The 19,819-nt window shown below is 39.7% G+C and overlaps 1 protein-coding gene across 2 annotated transcripts in view; it reads right to left on the bottom strand.

Moving 5' to 3' along the window:
• CDYL (chromodomain Y like) overlaps window positions 1–19,819 on the bottom strand; it is a 235,400-nt gene that overhangs the window by 162,749 nt on the left and 52,832 nt on the right. Inside the window, exon 1 of one of the 2 annotated variants that reach the window (XM_023763005.1) lies at window positions 4,756–4,803. The exons of the other annotated variant lie outside the window; for it this stretch is intronic. Within the exon in view, the coding sequence (XP_023618773.1) occupies window positions 4,756–4,794 (39 nt within the window). The 5' untranslated portion in view covers window positions 4,795–4,803. Of the gene's footprint in view, window positions 1–4,755; window positions 4,804–19,819 lie in introns of those variants that run through there. 2 annotated transcript variants of the gene reach the window in all.

Below are 19,819 nucleotides of genomic sequence, written 5' to 3'. Positions count from 1 at the left end.
CCCCCCCCCGCCACTCCCAAAACATCAAAAAACAAGCAGAAACTGTTAGAACCAACTTTGTCAGAACCCTGGAAAGAAATCAACAAGTTTATGGCAAACAAGTGAACACTGCATCATGAAAAAGTAGGAAAGCTTTGTGCTACTTGTTCTTCCTCATCATGCTCCCAGCAGTCTTAAAGGCAGCTTGCATGCCCAGTGTGGGCCCCTGATTTCTGGTTCTAAAAAGAGCAGAGCAGTCTTCATTCACAAATCATTGTAGGTTATGTTCTAATCAGACAGGTTACCTACAGGATTGACACAAGACACTTGAACTTAGGCCAGAGAAGTGGCATTGCTCAAAACCACTACAAGTGAACTAACAACAACCTACAGACACCCAGAGCAAAAGATTATGGTTAAAGAGACTCCATAAAGCCTGTAAGAAAAGCTGGGGAGAAATCAGGACATTCAAAAGCACTGTAAGTGGGGATAGAAAGCCATACACACGCCCAAGGCAAGATGCATGCTCAGAAAAGACCTTAGAAGACCTGCAACTTTCACTTCAGTGCAAACCTAAGTGTTGAAAGAGTGCCCTGTCACAGAGCCAATATGCAAAGACTAGGAGAGGTTGTGCTTTGTTTGTCCAGTTCCAGGCATCCAAAGAAGTATCCATCAAAACACTAGCTGAACACAAGCTAAGGGACAGAGACTTCAGTTGCCATATATCAAATAGTGAACCAACAATGAATAAGCCATGACATTGGATTTACTAAAACAAAACAAAAAATTTATTTTTTTTAAATGTTTTCATTGAGTTTAGAGAGAGAGGAAGGGAGAGAGAGAAAACATTTATGTGAGAAAGATACTGGGGATCAAACCTGCAACCTGAGCATATGCCCTGACCGGTTGAACTAGCGACCTTTTGATGCATGGGATGCCTCTCAACCAACTGAGCCACACTGGCCAGGACTAGACAATAGTATTTTAAAACAACTATCTTAAATATGCTAAAGAAAAACATGGACAGAGAACTAAAAGAAATTTAAAAAATGATTTATACACAAAATAAAGAAACAGAAATGATAAAAAAGAACCAAATAAATATCTAGAGCTAAAAAGTATAAGAACTGAATTAAAAATTTCACAAGAAGGTTTCTACAGCAGATTTGAGCAAGTAGAAAAATGAACTGATGAACCTAAAAGATAGGACAATTTTTACTAAGTCAGAAAAGCATAAAATAAATTAAGAAAAATGAACAGAGCAAACATAACTAAGGAGATACCATCAAATGGACCAACAAATTATAGATGTCCCAGAAGAAAGGGATAGAAAGATTATTTGAAGAAATAAGGTCCAAAAACTATCCAAATTCAAGGAAAGATAGCAATCTACAAATCCAAGAAAATCAACAAACTCCAAGAGAACCACTACGAGACATTTTATAACCAAACTGCTGGAAGTGAAAATACTGAATAGCTGGGCTCAGCTCTCTGACAGACCAGTGTGACTCTGGGCAACCCTTCAACCTCTGGGCCTCAGTCTTTCATCTGTCCAATAGTTAACTGAAAAGATCACATCACCTTCTAGCTCAAACACTGAGATTATCTAAGCTGGGGACATCTTAGCAAAGGAAACTCTAGATCCAGTAATTAAAAAGTATAAGTAATTCTATGTATTTCTATTAATCGATATAAGCAAAGCATCAGCAAATCTCAACATGATTTTTATCGTAAAACATTGAATCCAATATACATGAATAACACCCCTATTTAGAAAAAACTCTCAAGAGCTACACAAAAAAAACAGAAAGCCTTTTAAAAAAAGGTAATACTTTGATTATCAAAGAATTTATCAATTTAGATTTAAGAATAATACTCAAATTCCCAACATTCATTTTTTTGCAGATGTGAGAGAAGCATTCCCAATTCATAGGGACCTACACAGAATATGGCATTTACCCAGCCCTTGTGTTAACTTTCACAACCGATATATGAACTTAAAGACAGGAGGGGAATCAATCCTGGGGAAAGGGGGAATGGGGACAAAAACAAAAAATCTCAAGACTCTGTTTTAGCCACCTGGCAAAGGAATGACACTCAAGTTAATATGATTTTAAACCTGTGATTTTAGTGCTAACAGCCTGTGGTAAGAGTTGGTTGGCTTTTATATCTTCCCAATTTAGAGTTTTTACTAAGGAATATAACTGCTTTATTCCTCCTAAAGAAGGAAAGTTAATATGGTGATTAAAGTTCCCAGATAAAGTCCAATAAGCAGAACATGAGTAGGAAAACAAGACACTAATAAAAGATTTGCTTTGCTCATAAAGACAAATTATGGCTCAAGGTCAGTAAACTCTACAACTTTAATGAACAAATCTTCTACCTTAAATTTACCCTGGAGAAAGAAATGATAACACCCCCACTTTTCAAACAATCCACTAAGGACAAAAGACTACAGCCTAATTCAGCTAAACATTGTCCATAGATTATACAACATGAACATGGAGGACAGTCTCAAGTGTTACTTCAAAAGGCTTCAAAAATCCCTCCCTTTCCTAGGAACAAATGAGCTTTCTTACTTAAAAAGGTTATCAATATCATTTCTATTACCCACTCCCATTCTTGGTGTTTTCTATTTTAAATTTAATAGTTAGTACCTGCCCTAGCCGATTTGGCTCAGTGGATAGAGCGTCAGCCTGCGGACTGAAGGGTCCCAGATTTGATTCTGGTCAAAGGCATCTACCTTGGTTGCGGGCACATCCCCAGTAGGGGGTGTGCAGGAGGCAGCTGATCAATGTTTCTAACCCTCTATCCCTCTCCCTTCCTCTCTGTAAAAAAAATCAATAAAATATATATTTTTTTAAAAATAGTTAGTACCTAAGGATATAAAGATTAACATGTTACGCAGCCATGTCAGCCACCGGTGACTGACACTATACTTTCTGTCCGGACCTCACAGTGTACTTTTCGTTCAGGCCGTGTCAATCACTGTTGACTGACGATATACAATTTAAAAAATTATATTCTTCTATTAATAAATTTTAAATAATTTGGAGATCATAAAAGAATGTACCTAAATCAGTGGTTCTCAACCTTCTGGCCCTTTAAATACAGTTCCTCATGTTGTGACCCAACCATAAAATTATTTGCGTTGCTACTTCATAACTGTAATGTTGCTACTGTTATGAATTGTAATGTAAATATCTGATATGCAGGATGGTCTTAGGCGACCCCTGTGAAAGGGTCGTTCGACCGCCAAAGGGGTCGCGACCTACAGGTTGAGAACCGCTGACCTAAATATTACTTGTTACCAAAAAAATTTTAATGAATATTATTAAAACATGGTATACACAAAAATGGTTGTCCTGTGCAGGTTTCACAGAGTGTTATAACTTGTTTTCTCAACTTTCTAGCAATATCTCGTCCAAATCGTGCTGCATTATCTTCATAGCATTTTTTACAATATCTTCAAACTTTAGACACTCTTCCAGTTTTTTGTTGCAGTTTGTGACAAGATATTTGAGGTATATTTACAGTACTGCTACTTGGAATTTCTTCATCCTGACAATTTGTTAGATGGACAGATAATTTCTTCCGAAATTCTGTGATACTCATATTCTTCTTGCTAATATTTTTAAATAAAATATGAGCACTGAGAACAGCAGTATTTAGTAGGAGCTCGAAGGCTAGCTTTTTATACCATTTCGTGGGTTTTTGTAACGGATTATTATAGGCATTCATTTGATCAGATATATCAACTGCTGCTTTTCCTGCATTATAACCCACTACAATTTTTGGTTTCAAGAAGTGACCTGATCAATTTTCAACATTCACCATCTCTGACGTATGTTTTGTTGAAAGAAGTAAGATGTCCCGCTTATCTTTCCATTTTAAACTGGTTATTCCTTTTTTGTTCTCTTTTGCTATAATTTCTCCCCGTTTTAGTTTCTTTGACGTTACTTCATGAGGATTTCCCCGTCGACTTGAACATAATGTTCCTAGTAAATGAGTATTATTATCGAGTAATTTATATGCTAAATCTAAACTCGTGTACTAGTTGTCTGTGTACAACATGTGTCCCTTATTGAATACATCTCTACAAAGAGACATTACAACATTAGTTGGTGCCATATTTTCTTTTTCTAAACTTTTCCCTGCATATACACGAAAAGCATACGTGTACCCAGATCCGCAGGACAACTTAAATAATTTAATACCATATTTGTGGTGTTTTTGTTTTAAATATTGCCTAAATATTATGCGGCCACAAAATGGTATCAAAGATTCATCGATACATATAGCTTTAGGTGGATCATAATATTTTTTTGAAATTTATTTCCATGTTGTTAGTTATATTTTGCATAAACGATTGGAAATATCTGTCTCCCTATTGTCTGAAAAATGCAGCATTCGTAATAATATTTCAAATCAATATCTCAACATTATTTTTTTCGGGAAAGTTTGCATATATGCAGGATCATGGGACCAATATAAATGTAAAGATGGTAGTCTAACTAGTCCCATCCATAGAATCAACCTAAAAAATGTTTTCACTTCATTTTTGTTTGTCACAGTCCACCTACACAAACGCTGCGAGTTTTCAACCCCTAGTTTTTGCGACGCATATAAAGTTCGTCTGTTTGGCGACATCCTCAAACAATTCATTAGGCAAAAACAGTTCATAAGAATTCTCTACTGTTGCACATGACTTTGCATTCAAGTCTTCAATCCTAAAGCCAGACAGATAGGTGAAAGGCATAATTCTTGGTTGATTACCTCTCGGATCATGCCATTCTTCAAAATCCTCATCCTCATCCTCTGATGACGAAAAAAGAACGACTCTACGACGTTTTTTAGGAAAACTAATTTCATTTGAATCGCTTTCACACGCTTCTTCTACTGACATTGTCACTGTTATGGGTAAAGAAAAATTCTTTAAACTGCACTGGAACACGAACCACAGACAACTGACTGAAGAGAAAGCATTTCTAAAAGAATACAGAGTACAGATTGCGATAAATACAAGAAAAATATCTGAAAATATACATGCAGTCTTATCGCAACCTTACACAGATCTCCAGCCGCCAGCATATTGGTGAAATCGGTATCACGGGCTAAACAGAAAGGAAGATAAAACAGGCTTGGCGCTTAATGTGTTAAGAAAATGTAATTTTAGCCCTGGCCGGTTTGGCTCAGTGGACAGAGCAATCATCCGGTGGACTAAAGGGTCCCGGGTTCGATTCTAGTCGGGGGCACATGCCTGGGTTGCGGACTTGATCCCCTGTGTGGGGCGTGCAGGAGGCAGCCCATTAGTGATTCTCTCTCATCATTGATGTTTCTATCTCTCTCTCTCCCTCTCACTTCCTCTCTGAAATCAATAAAATTTTTTTAAAAAAGGTAATTTTAGCAGTAACCATAAAACAAGAATTACTTGTACTTAGGCACTTTTAACATAAGAATTTTTTTCAAAGTTCTTTTAGAGCAGCAGTTCTCAACCTGTGGGTCACGACCCCTTTGGCCGTCGAACGACCCTTTCATAGGGGTCGCCTAAGACCATCCTGCATATCAGATATTTACATTACGATTCATAACAGTAGCAACATTACAGTTAATGAAGTAGCAACAAAAATAATTTTATGGTTGGGTCACAACCTGAGGAACTGTATTTAAAGGGCCAGAAGGTTGAGAACCACTGTTTGAGAGGAATACTTTATCCCAAGAAATGGACTACACAGATAAATTCATCTAAGTTTGATTTAGCAAACCAGTCCAAAATAGATCCTAGTACACACAGAAATTTAAACTTTTGGTAAACAGGCATGATGAGTCAAAAATAATACTGGAAATACTGCCTAACTGATTATAAGATTTATACCTTCAAGACACAATATATGAAAAATAAAGTTCAGAGAGATAAATTATAATTTTAAAGGTTTAAAATGGTAAAAATATATACTAACTTTACATATGGAGATGGACTGTTCAAATTATAAAGAGAAAGACCAATGAACCTGCCTACATATTAAAAAGTAAAACTCAGATAAATAAAAAGCACAGAAGTATGAAGAGAATAAACTGAGAAAATGTATTTGCCACAAAGGATTAATACCCTTAATATAAAGAGTTAACAGAAAGTACCCAGCCAGTGTGACCCAGTGGTTGAGCGTCAACCCATGAACCTGGAGGCCTAGGTTCAATTTCTGGTCCTGGTGGGGCTCATGCCCAGATTTCGGGCTTGATTCCTAGTAGGGAGGAGGGGGGACAGTGCGTGCAGGAGGGGGCTGATCAATGAGTCTTTCTCATCACTAATGTTTCTATCTCTCTCTGCCTCTCCCTTCCTCTCTCTGAAATAACAACAAACATTTTTTTTAAAAGTTAGCAGAAAGTAATTTAAAAATCTAACTAGAAAAAAGCTAATAAAAATTTCAAAACCACTTGGCTCTAGTGATTTAAGAAATGCAAATTAAAAGGTATTAGTTTTCTATCAAGTAAATTAAGTTTTCTATTTTATTTGCTGTATAATACCCAATGCTGGTAAGGGAATACTGGCCCTCTTGAGTACCACTGGTGGGAGTGATAGGTGGCTCCAGTAAAAACCTAAAATGTTCATGACTTTTAATCCAGTAATTTCACTGTTTAAAAAAACCTTCTCTTAAAGGGGGAAGGGGAATTGTCATCAGAAATAGGTCACAATATTACTATAACTGTGTAAGTGTATAATATATTTAGGGAAAGAGCAACAGTTCCATGCATGAGTATTAAAAGTCTCTAGTTGAAATTAGGCGGTTCCCAAGTGTTACTATTATGTGCCATAACTCATTTGACATACTCTTCTGTATGTATCACAATTATAAAAGAAAAATGTAATAAAATAAAATACCTATAAAGGTTAAATGGATTTTGAAACAGTATTAAGAGGAGGATATAAACATTTGCTAATTACATTTATAAAGGAACTTTAATGATATGAGATATGCTCATATTTATAAAAAGCAGGACACCATTATAATGTCAACCATGCTAAATATGGGTGTATACAAACTGGGTGTGTTCATGGAGGGAGATTACCATGGTTGGTATCTCAAATCTATACTATACACAATCTATATTGTCTCTACTAAAATACATAGTTGTTGGCTTGCTACTGTTTTCTTTTTATACTCATGCGATCAGGCTAACTTTGCTCACTGAGAAAGAAGGTATAATTGCTTCTGTAACAATATTTACAAAACACTTAAAACACTATCTAGCACATGAAAAATAAATCCCGGGTAAGTATTATTTTCTCAGAGATCTTCACATTTTTGTTCTTATAAAATATATCCCTTTACTACTTACAAAATCCAAAATAAAACTCTACATACACAAAATTAGCCAAGAGAATTCTGACCAAAAAGAAAAAAAATTGAGGTAGTCTTACATTCAAGATTATCAAAACACTGTAACACAAAAATAATTAAAACTGTGATGTTATTTTGGAACAGATCGACTGTCCAATGGAGGTGAATAGAAACTTCGGCGGAATTTTTTGGAAATATAATATATGCAAGGTTGGTAGCATTTTCAAACAGAAAATTCAATTAAGTGTTAAGACACCTGCATATTTTATATGAAAAAAAAAACAACTTAAGTTCAATTTCTATGTCCCTAAACTGTTAACAGTAATATTCTCCAATAGGACAAACTAAGTAAGAAAAAACAAAACTATAAAAATACTAGAAAAAAATACAGGAGGGCGTTTATAATGCTGACATAGGAAAGAACTTCTTAACCAAGACACAAAAGTCAGTAGTCATAAAGAAAAAGACAGCTATCAAAATCAAAAGATAAATATTTTTTAAAGTTATAACGGGTAACAGAGTAGGAAAAAGTGCCCTCAACATAAGACTACTATTTATAACATGAAGAATGCCTACTGATTAATAAGAACATGAGTATGCCTTGGGAAAGAAACAAAATTAAATGACCAAGAAAAATTTTAAATCTCACTATTAAGACAATCATTTACCAATTTTTGTCCATTCGATTACCAAGTGACCATGTAACAATACACAAAGCATACTAAAAGCCTTAGGGGGAAAAAAAAAAGACGGCATAGCTATATTTATACTAGTGGCCCGGTGCATGAATTTGTGCACATTGAAAGGAAATTAATTAAAAGAAATATTTTGAAATCGCTATTCGCCCTTTCTCTATAATAGAAGTGTCAACCAAATTCACAATTGACAATGACAGATCAAAACACACTCATGTGATTGGCACCAGAGAGAGCTTTATATGTATTGTGCATGTCTAAGTCAACTTGGCCTTTTATAGATATACTAGAGGCCCGGTGCACAAAAATTTGTGCACTCGGGGGGAGGGGAGGTCCCTCAGCCCAGCCTGTGCCCTCTCACAGTCTGGGACCCCTCAGGGGATGACCACCTGCTGGCTTAGGCCCGCTCCCCGGGGGGATTGGGCCTAAGATGGCAATCAGACATCCCTCTGGCAGCCTGGCAGCCCTCGGGGGATGTCCACTTGCCAGTGGGGAGCAGGCCTAAACTGCAGTTGGACATCCTTAGCGCTGCTGAGGAGGCAGGAGAGGCTCCCACCACCACCGCTGTACTGGCAGCCATCAGCCTGGCTTGTGGCTGAGCACAGCTCCTCCCATGTGAGAGTGCCCTGACCACCAGAGGGCAGCTCCTGCATTGAGCGTCTGCCCCCTGGTGGTCAGTGTGTGTCATAGTGACCAGTCAATCCCAGTCTTTCTGCTGTTAGGGTCAGTTTGCATATTACCCTTTTACTATATAGGATAGAGGCGTGGTGCACGAGTGGGGGCCGGCTGATTTGCCCTGAAGGGTGTCCTGGATCAGGGTGGGGGTCCCGTTAGGGTGCCTGGCCAGCCTGGATGAGGGGATGATGGCTGTTTGCAGCTGGTCACACCCCCTTCAGGGAGGGGGTCCCCACTGGGGTGCCTGGCCAGTCTGGGTGAGGGGCTGAGGGCCGTTTTCAGGCTGGCGGGTGACTGAAGCTCCCAACCTCTCTTTTTTTTCTTTTTTCTTTTTTATTCTGGGATTTATTTACCTTCTATGGCTGTCACTGGAACTGAGAGCCGGCTTTAGCTCTGAGGCTCGGCTCCAGCTCTGAGACCTTGGCTGCTGAAAGCAGGTATCTGGGTTTGTTTGGCTTCTATAATTGAAACACTGTTGCAGCTCCAGCTCTGAGGCCCAGCTGACTGAAAGCAGGTTTCTGGGGTTTGTTTAGCTTCTATAATTGCAACACTGTTTCTTAGAGTGCAGCTCAGAGGCCGACAGCGGCAGGACGGGAACCTTGGTTTCCTCCATCACTGGAGCAAGCAAGCCTCATGTTTGCTTCAGCTGCCTGGCTGCCGGCCGCCATCTTGGTTGGCAGTTAATTTGCATATCGCCCTGATTAGCCAATGGGAAGCGTGTCGGAGGTATGGTTAATTACCATGTCTGTCTATTATTAGATAGGATAATAAACTTGCTTAATTAGACCTGCTTTCTGATTTAGCTAAACTTTTTCCAGCCCAGTGAAGCACCCCAACTTCTCTTTCAGGTAATTGACAGCAACACAGCAGTAAATATCAACACGAAGCAGATTATTATTGTAGATCACGCAGGGAGAACAAAGGGTAAAATATTTAACTGCAGCAGTGTTTGACTATATTCTGTGCAATGAGAAAACCTGAAGTCATTTTCAAGGTCCACCATTTCTTACTTCTTTTCAGTCGGGTCAAGTTTCTAAATCTCCATTTTCCAGCTAATGAAAAGAAAATAGGATTCCACCAAGTCTACTATCTACCTACTCCAAAACTTCTGTGAGGATCAAATGAGATGAAGCACAGGAAAATGCTTCACAGACATTTGGTTGAAGTGTGAAATGTTTGCACCTGGCTATAAAGTAAGTCATGTTCCTGGGCTGAAGAAAATGCAAGGAGGCTAGTCATCGCTAGGCAGAGGAAGCCGGGCATTACTACGTGTTGTCATTACCCAGAGCCCACTGGAACGGTTTCCGGGCTGGGCTGGGCTGGGCTGTGGGCCGCATTTTGCGCTATGGCATCTTGGCAGCGTTGGCTGGAATTTGGTGAGGTGTCGCTCCGGTGTGGTGGTGGGGCCCATGTCCCACTTGGGGGAAGCCAAATGTTGCTTTGTGGGCGTTAGGTCCGCGGTGCCATTTCTCTGTGTGGGTCATGGCAGCTCCTGCGTAGAGCGTCTGCTCCCTGGTGGTCAGTGCACGTCACAGCAACCAGTCAGACAGTGGGAGGGACACTTAACATATTAGCCTTTTATATAGATAGATGAACTTGTAGCAAATATTTTTAAAAATCTTATCTATATACACACATACATATAATCACATATTTATGCACGCATGCTCTGAAAAGTTTAGGTGGAGAATGAGTAAACAGATGTTCCCTTTTTCCATCTGTAAATATTTGTTATTACTAGTATATAAGCATATACTATCAAAACTTGAGTTCCTATTAACAGGCTTAAAAATCTTACTTTGGGATTAAAAAGAGGGCAAATTGACAGTTACAAATGGGGAAAATCGGGAATGTTTTTCAATTATGGGACTGAGAGATCTGCTGTTATTCTGGCTGGCTCTCTCTTTCAAATGGAATGTACTAAAACTCCAAAACAAGCTGACATGAATCCCACATGGCAGATCTGTAGGATCTAGTCTCAATCCTAAATTTGTCTGTCAACTCTACTCTTACGATCATACCTTTTCACATTATCTGAAGTAGAACTTCCTCCAATTATAAGTTCTTTGATTTCTTTGGTTAGCTTTGTATTTACTGAACAGGTCAATAAAATCTGTTTCATTTCTAATAGGTTCAAGTCATTTACTTAAAGGATCGTCCTTCATGATTTAAACTCTAAAATAATTTACTAAATATAAAAACAGTTGTTTACACCAAGTTTAAGGAAATTGATCACTCCAACATTATCAGGAAATATGTTTTGTTCCCAAAAGTTTGCTATATGTTTTGTTCCCAAAATGAAAATAATCCGAATGCTACACAGACCTGCCAACAGTTAATGCTAATGGTTATTAGAAATTAAAAAAAAATAACACTAACACTTCTGTTTACGCATTTGAGACAAAAACTTTAAGACAAATTCCACCAAAATGTCAAGTTGTTTTATTCTAATAACTGATACCAAAAACAAACCAGAACAGCACAAAGGAAAAAAATTGTGTGGATAAATCTCACTTATAGCAGAGATTTAAACTTCCTAAACAAATAATTTAGCAAACTAAACCCATCAGCGGCAAAAGAATTATGATGGCCAAGTAGTGTGTCTCCCAGGAATATTAGGATAATTCAGTATCAGCAAATCTATCACTATCAACAGTTACAGGAAAAACTTATTATCAAGGAAAGGCATACCATCAAATTGAAATCCACACATGATTTTTTGTTGTTGTTATTAATCCTCACCCAAGGATATTTTTTGCATTGATTTTTTTAGAGAGAATGGAAGAGAGGGGGAGAGACAGAGAAACATCAATGAGAGAGAGACATATATCGACTGGTTGCCTCCCACACACACCCCGAACACGGCCGGGGATTGAGCCTGCAACTGAAGTACGTGCCCTTGACCAGAATCAAACCCACAACCCTTCAGTCTTCGGGCCGATACTCTAGCCAAACTGCTAGGGCCCATTCATGATTTTTAAAAGTAATGAAATACCTCTCAGTCAAAAAACTTGGATAGAAGTAGGGAGACAAAATGGGGGCTGAATAGGCAGGCATGTGCCGAGCCTTGTCCCAGAGCAGATAGAAGGAGCAACTAAATTGAATAACATCCACCCCGAACTGGCGAAGTAGACACAGCTGGTGAAACAATTCGCAGCCAGGAAGGGCAGAGGATGCCTGGAGAACGGTAAAATCAGGGATCTGGGTTGGAGAGAGTTGCGAGACCTCCAGGCCCAGAGAGTCAGAAGGAAGCCACATGGCTCCGAGGCCGCGTCCCTTGGGACAGGCGTAACATCTGACTGTGGAAAGGAAGTCCACAGGGCTGCTGGCGGCAGGGGATTCTAGACCTAAGCCCATAGCCAGAAGAGGCTGAGCCCGGAGGGGGCAGTCTGAACAACTGCCCAAGCCATGCCACGCTGGGGGGAGAGGGGTTCACAGTGGCGCAGCTCTTTCCCCTCTTTTTGGTCTTTGCTTTAATTTGCTAAACCAGGTTCAAAGGACCTTTCAAATACAAACACTCACCCATGGCTGAGGTGCAAGTGGAGGTGCGGACTTGTGGAGTCTGGGGAGAGGCTGGGGAGAAGAGCAGCTCAGGGAGAGGTGGCCGGGGGTCTGGCACTGAGACACACCTGACACACTAGACCTAAGCAGCCATTTTCTCCTGAAAAGATAGCCCCTCCCTGCAGTCTTCAGGCAACCAATACAGCCACACCCCAGCTACACCCTTGAGTGGTACAAAGGATACAAAAAAAAAAAAAATCTGAAGAATCCTTGAAATCCCTCAGGGACTGGCCTGAAGAGAGGCTGTTCAGTCCCAGCAACCTCCCCAACTATAGCCCTGTCAGAAAAAGCTGCTTAAGAGATTAGGATTGAAAGTGGGCAGACAGGCAAAGTGGGCAGATTGGTCCCACCAGCTGGCAGTCAAAGCTGTGGAGAAAGACACAAACAGAAGAGTGGTGGACAGCTTGGAACTTCAACAATCTAACAGGAAATTGAGAAGTGCCAGACAATACAGAAGAGTGGGATCTTAAACCAGCCCCCATGGGGCATTAAAACTCAGCGGAAATGAACAACACTTCACTTTTTCATTTTATTACTATTTTGTTATCTTTTTTTCTTTCTCTTTATTTTCCTTTTTTCATTTGTTTATTTTTTATTTCTTTTCACATTATTTTTTCATAATTCTATTTTTGTTTATTTTTATTTTATCCTATTTTTAAATTAATTTTTTTCATTGTTTCTTCTTCTTTCTCTTTCTTTCTTCTTATCCACTCATCCTCTTTCTACTTCCTCTAAACTGAACTGAGGCCCTCCCCATATTCATCCAATTCCTTAACCTTACTTTCTGTAAATAAGCTCAGCCTCTACAGATTCTGCCCCCACCTTCTTTTCTGGGTGTTTGGTGTTTGCATTTTTTGGTTTATCTGTTTGTTCTGTGGTGTTTTCTCCCCATGTATATGTCTTTTTTTCCTTTTTCTACCTTTTTCTTTTCTCTCATACCCTTTTTGCTATCCTTGATACCATTTGTGCTCTCTTTTCTCTCCCCTAATTCTCTTTTCTCTGGGGGTCACTTATATTGACGTTACCATTGACGTTACCATTGTCATGAGTACATTCATGTTTTGTACTCTTTGTGTCATGTCTTGTCGAGTTGCATTTTGTCCTGTTTGCAAGCCACATACCCAGAAACCCAGAGAGGAGACTCCATCAACGAACAGGTCAATAACACTCCAGACCCAACTACAGACCCAACTACAGAAGCAGGAAGATGGTGGCAGTGAGGGAGAGAGCGTGAGCGAGTGAGGGAGCGAAAGGAGAGTGTATGGACGTGTAGGAGAGTGGGGGACAGTTAGATCCCGCAGGACATTCAGGGGCAGGCAGACTGGGCTCACCAAGCCAGGCGGACTCTGATACCATTGCAAACAGTCCTGGGGTGGCTGGCTCTTCCACAGAGGCCACACCTTCTTGAAGGGGGAAGCTGCTGCGACTGGGAGTGCAGCCTCACCTTCATTCAGGGTGCCCTCAGACACCACCTGGGACTCTACGGGCACCCCCACAAGTGACCTCCTGCCTCGGCTGTGGTCCCACGGTCACCGAGACTCCAGCCACCCCAGTCATGGGCTCCTGTGATAACAAAGCGTGCTTCCCTCTGGCCAGCCCAGCGCCTTAGCCAAAGGCTCCGCGACCATGTGAGCAGTAGCTGTGTGAGCAGCCCACCCCTGTCTGAGGAGCAGCAGCCACACAAGCAGCCCACCCTCAACCAAAGAGCAGCATCCATGCAAGCAGCCCACCACCGTCCGAGCAGCAGCACACCCACACAGCCTGTGCCTGTCCAAGGAGCAGCAGCCACGCACAGCACGCCCTCATCCAAGAAGAAGCAACCCCGTGAGCAGCCCACCCCCATCCAAAGAGCAGTAGCCACGCGAGCAGCAGCCACGCAAGCAGCCCATCCCCATCCGAGGAGCAGCAGCCACGCGAGCAGCCCACACCCATACAAGGAGCAGCAGGCCCGCAAGCAGCCCGCCCCCATCTGGGGAGCAGCGGCCACGCAAGAAGCCCACCCCCGTCCAAGGAGCAATAGCCACGCATAGCCCATCCCCATCAGAGGAGCAGCGGCCTCATGAGCAACCCGCCCCCGTCCAAGGAGCAGCAGCTGTGCAAGCAGCCTGCCCCTACCAGCCAGAGGAGCCACTACTGCTGCAAGCAACACCCACCAGAGGAGCCACAGCCAACTGAGGAGCAGCTGCTGTCACAACCGCCCAAGGAGCAGCCACTGACTAAGGAGCCACTGCCGCCCGAGGAGCAGCCCCCGCACGACTCAACACCTAGATCCTTCAGTGAGAGAAAAAAATGGGGAGACAAAGAAAACCCCAAAGGAAATAAATGAGAAATCATTGGAAAAGGAGCTAAGTGAAACGGATAAATGCAATATGTAAGAAAAAGAATTCAGCATAAGGGCCATTCAGTTCATAAACTGAATAGATAAAAAATCAACAACTTAAGAATCAAGAAGAAATAAAGAGTGATATAGCTACAATTTAAAAGAGTGGAAACTTTCAACAGAACAGAAGTGGAGGACCGAATTAGCAAATTAGAAGACAGGGAAGCAAAACACACCCAAACAGAACTGCAATTGGAAAAAAAAATTAAAAGACAGGAGGTGAGGCTAAGGGAGCTTTGGGACAACGAGAAACGAAGCAACATACAAATAATAGGGGTGCTAGAACGACAAAGAGAGGAACAAGGGTTAGAAAACCTATTTGAAGAAATAATGTCAGAAAACTTCCCTGATGTGGGGGGAAGAAAAAAGTCACACAAGCAAAAAAAAGTCCCAAACAAGATGAATCTGAAAAGACTCACACCAAGACACATTGTAATTATGATGGCAAATGTTCAGGACAAAGAGAATCTTATCGACCCGAACCAATATGCTCAATTAATATTTGACAAAGGAGGCAAGAACATACAATGGAGTCAAGACAGTCTCTTCAATAAATGGTGATGGGAAAATTGGACAGATACATGAAAAAAAAATGAAACTAGACCACCAACTTACACCATGCACAAAAATAAACTCAAAATGGATAAAGGACTTAAATGTAAGACGGGAAACCATAAAAATACTAGAGGAATCCAAAGGCAACAAAATCTCAGACATATGCCAAAGCAATTTCTTCACTGATACAGCTCCTAGGGCATTGGAAACTAGAGAAAATAAACAAATGGGACTACATCAAAATAAAAAGCTTCTTCACAGCAAAAGAAACCATCAACAAAACAACAAGAAAGCCCACTGCATGGGAGAACATATTTGCCAATGTTATCACCGATAAGGGTTTAATCTCCAACATTTATAGGGAACTCATACAACTTAACAAAAGGAAGATAAACAATCCAATCAAAAAATAAGCAAAGGACCTAAATAGACACTTTTCAAAAAAGGACATTCAGAAAGCCAAGAGACATATGAAAACATGCTCCAAGTCACTAATCATCCAAGAGATGCAAATCAAAACAACAATGAGGTACCATCTCACACCTGTCAGAATGGCTATCATCAACAAATCAAAAAACGACAAGTGCTGGAGAGGATGCGGAGAAAAAGAACACTCGTGCACTGCTGGTGGGAATGCAGACTGGTGCAGCCACTATGGAAGACAGTATGGAGTTTCCTCAAAAAGTTAAAAATGGAACTCCCATTTGACCCATTGATCCCACTGCTAGGAATATATCCCAAGAAATCAGAAACACCAATCAGAAAGAGTATATGCATCCCTATGTTCATAGCAGCACAATTTACCATAGCTAAGATTTGGAAACAACCTAAGTGCCCATCAACGGATGAATGGATTAGAAAACTGTGGTACATATACACAATGGAATACTATGCTGCTGCAAAAGAGAAGGAATTCTTACCATTTGCAACAGCATGGATGGAACTGGAGAGCATTATGCTAAGTGAAATAAGCCCGTCAGTGAAAGAAAAATACCACATGATCTCACTCAATTATGGATAATAAAGACCATTATAAACTGATGAACAAAAATAGTTACAGAGGCAGAGCAGCATGAAACAGACTGTCAAACTACAGCAGGAAGGCTGGGGAGGGTTGGGGGGGGGGGGCGTAAGAGATCAACCAAAGGACTTGCATGCATGCATATAAGCATAACCAATGGACACAGGACACTGGGGGGTAGGGGAGGCTGGGGGAAGGTCAAGAGGGGAAAAAAGGAGACAAATGTACTACTCTGTAATATTTTAAGCAAAAAAAAGAAAAGTTTTTTTTAAAAAACGAATCTTAAAGGCTACAAGAGAGAGACAGAAAGTTACATACAAGGAATCCCCCATTAGATTATCAAATGATTTCTCAACAGAAACACATCAGGCCTGAAAGGAATGAAAGGACGTTTACAAAGTGATGCAAAGCAAGGAACTGAATCCAAGAATACGCTCTCCAGCAAGGCTATCATTCAAAATTGAAGGGGAAATAAGGATCTTCACAGACAAAAAAAGGCTAAGGGAGTGTATCACCACCAAGCCAGCAATGCAAGAAATTCTAAAGGGACTGGTGTAAAAAGAATACATAAAAAGGGAAGAAGAAAACAGCCACAAAAAGTAGAAATGGCTACAAACAAGTACCTATCCATAATAACATTAAACGTAAACGGACTAAATGCTCCAATCAAAAGACATCGAGTGGCTGAATGGATAAGAAAACATGACCCATATATATGCTGTCTACAAAAGACCCACCTCAGAATAAGGGACTCACACAGACTGAAAGTGAAGGGATGGAAAAATATCTTTCAGGCAAACGGAAATTAAAAAAGAGCTGGGGTAGCAATACTTACATCTGACAAAATAGACCTCAAAAAGGCCATAACAAGAGATAAGGAAGGCCACCTCATAATACTAAAGAAATCGATACAACAAGAGGATATAACCCTGGAAAACATATATACACCCAATGCAGGAGCACCCAAATACATAAAAAAATAACTCCTGGAAGATATCAAGGGAGAGATCAACAACAATACAATCATAGTAGGGAACTTTAATACCCCACTGACATCACTGGATAAATCCTCTAGACAAAAAATCAGCAAAGAAACAGCAATCCTAAATGACTCACTATATCAGATGGACTTAATTGACATCTTCAGAACATTTCACCCCAAAGCTACGGAATATACATTTTTCTCAAGTGCACATGGGACATTTGTCAAAGATAAACCACATATTGGGTCACAGGCAAAGTCTCTCCAAATTCAAGAAGACTGAAATCATATCAAGGATGTTCTCAGACCACAATGGCATAATATTAGAAATAAACTACAATTAAAACAATAAAAAAATGCAAACACTTGGAAGCTGAATACAGGCTATTAAACAATGACTGGATTACCAAAGAGATTAAAGAAGAAATTAAAAACATTCTGGAAATGAATGAAAATGGAAACACAACAATCCAAAATCTATGGGACACAGTGAAAGAAGTCCTGAGAGGGAAGTTTATAGCTCTATAGGCCTACCTAAAAAAAAAAAGAAAAAATGTTAATAAATCATCTAACTCTATAACTTAAACAATTAGAAAGAGAGCAATAAGGAAAGCCCACAGTGAGCAGAAGGAAGAAGATAATAAAGATCAGAGCAGAAATAAATGACATAGAGACCAAAACAAAAACAACAACAAAATCAATACAAAAAAAAAAAAAATCAATGAAACCAAGAGCTGGTTCTTTAAAAGGATAAACAAGATTGATGAACATCTAGCCAGGCTCACCAAGAAGCACAGAGAGAGGACCCAAATAACAAAATCAGAAATGAAAGAGGCGAAATAACAACAGACCCCACAGAAATACAAAAGATTGTTAAAAAAAAAAATACTATGAACAACTCTACTCCAACAAACTAGATAACCTAGAGGAAATGGAGATATTCCTAGAAAAATACAACCTTCCAAAACTCAATCAGGAAGAATCTAAAAATCTCAATAGGCCAATAACTATGGAGGAAATTGAAGCAGTCATCGAAAAGCTTCCAGCAAACAAAAGCCTGGGGCCAGGCAGCTTCACTGGGGAGTTTTACCAAACATTCAAAGAACTAAAACCTATCCTCCTCCAACTATTCCAAAAAATACAAGAGGAAGGGACACTTCCGAGCTCATTCTATAAAGCCAGTATTACCCTAATACCAAAACCAGAAAAAGACAACCCAAAGAGAATTACCAATATCCCTCATGAACAGAGATGCCAAAATCCCCAACAAATTCTAGCAAAAAAGATCCAGCACTACATCAGAAAAATCATACACCATAACCAAGCAGGATTTATCCCAGGGTGGAAGGATAATACAATATCCGCAAATCAATAAAAGTGATACATCACATAAACAAATTGAGAGATTAAAATCACATAGTCATATTAATTGATGCAGAAAAAGCATTTAACAAAATCCAACGCCCTTTCTTGATAAAAACTCTCAGCAAAGTGGAAATAGAGGGATCATACCTCAACATAATAAAAGCCTTATACGACAAACCTATAACCAACATCATACTCAATGGGCAAAAACTAAAACCATTTCACCTAAGAACAGGAACAAGACAGGGATGCCTACTTTGACTACTCCTGTTTGACATAATACTGGAAGTGCTAGCCATAGCAATTAGACAAGAAGAAGAAATAAAAGGTATTCAAATTGGAAAAAAAGATGTGAAAATGTCATTATTTGCAGATGACATGATACTGTACATAGAAAACACTAAAGACTCCATCAATAAATTATTAGACTTAATAAATGAATTTGGCAATGTAGCAGGATACAAAATTAAGGCCAAGAAATCTATGGCATTTTTATACACCAATAGTGAACTTACAGAAAGAGAGATTAAAAAACAATCCCATTTGCCATCGCACCAAAAAAATTAAGATACCTAAGAATAAACTTACCTAAGCAGGTAAAAGACCTGTACTCGGAAAACTACAGGACAGTGAAAAAAGAGATAGACGAAGACAGAAACAGATGGAAGAACATACCGTGTTCATGGATTTGTAGAATCTACATCATTAAAATGTCCATACTACCCAAAGCAATCTATAGATCATAATTAAAATGCAAAGGGCAAAAGACAAAGAGAGAATCTTAAAAGCAGCAAGAGAAAAACAGTCAGTTACCTACAAGGGAGTACCCATATGACTGTCAGCTGATTTCTCAACAGAAACTTTGCAGGCCAGAAGGGAGTGGCAAGAAATATTCAAAGTGATGAATACCAAGAACCTACAACCAAGATTACTTTATCCAGCAAAGCTATCATTTAGAATTGAAGGTCAGATAAAGAGCTTCACAGACAAGAAAAAGCTAAAGGAGTTCATCACCACCAAACCAGTATTATATGAAATGCTGAAGGGTATTCTTTAAAAAGAGAGAGAAGAAAAGGCTGAAGATAAAAAATTATGAACAACAAAGTGACAACAAATACATATGTATCAACAAGTGAATCTAAAAATCAAATGCATTAAAAATCTGATGAACAGAACTGGTGAATGTAATAGAATCAGGGGCATGGAAAGGGAGTGGACTGACAATTCTTGGGGGGGAAAGGGGTGTGGGTGGTGCAGGAAGAGACT

Source organism: Myotis lucifugus, unplaced genomic scaffold (assembly GCF_000147115.1).
Source record: "Myotis lucifugus unplaced genomic scaffold, Myoluc2.0 scaffold_272, whole genome shotgun sequence".
In the NCBI taxonomy this organism is placed as follows: Eukaryota; Metazoa; Chordata; class Mammalia; order Chiroptera; family Vespertilionidae; genus Myotis; species Myotis lucifugus.
The sequence above is the reverse complement of the archived record's forward strand: the minus strand, read 5'-3'. Positions and strand labels throughout refer to the sequence as shown.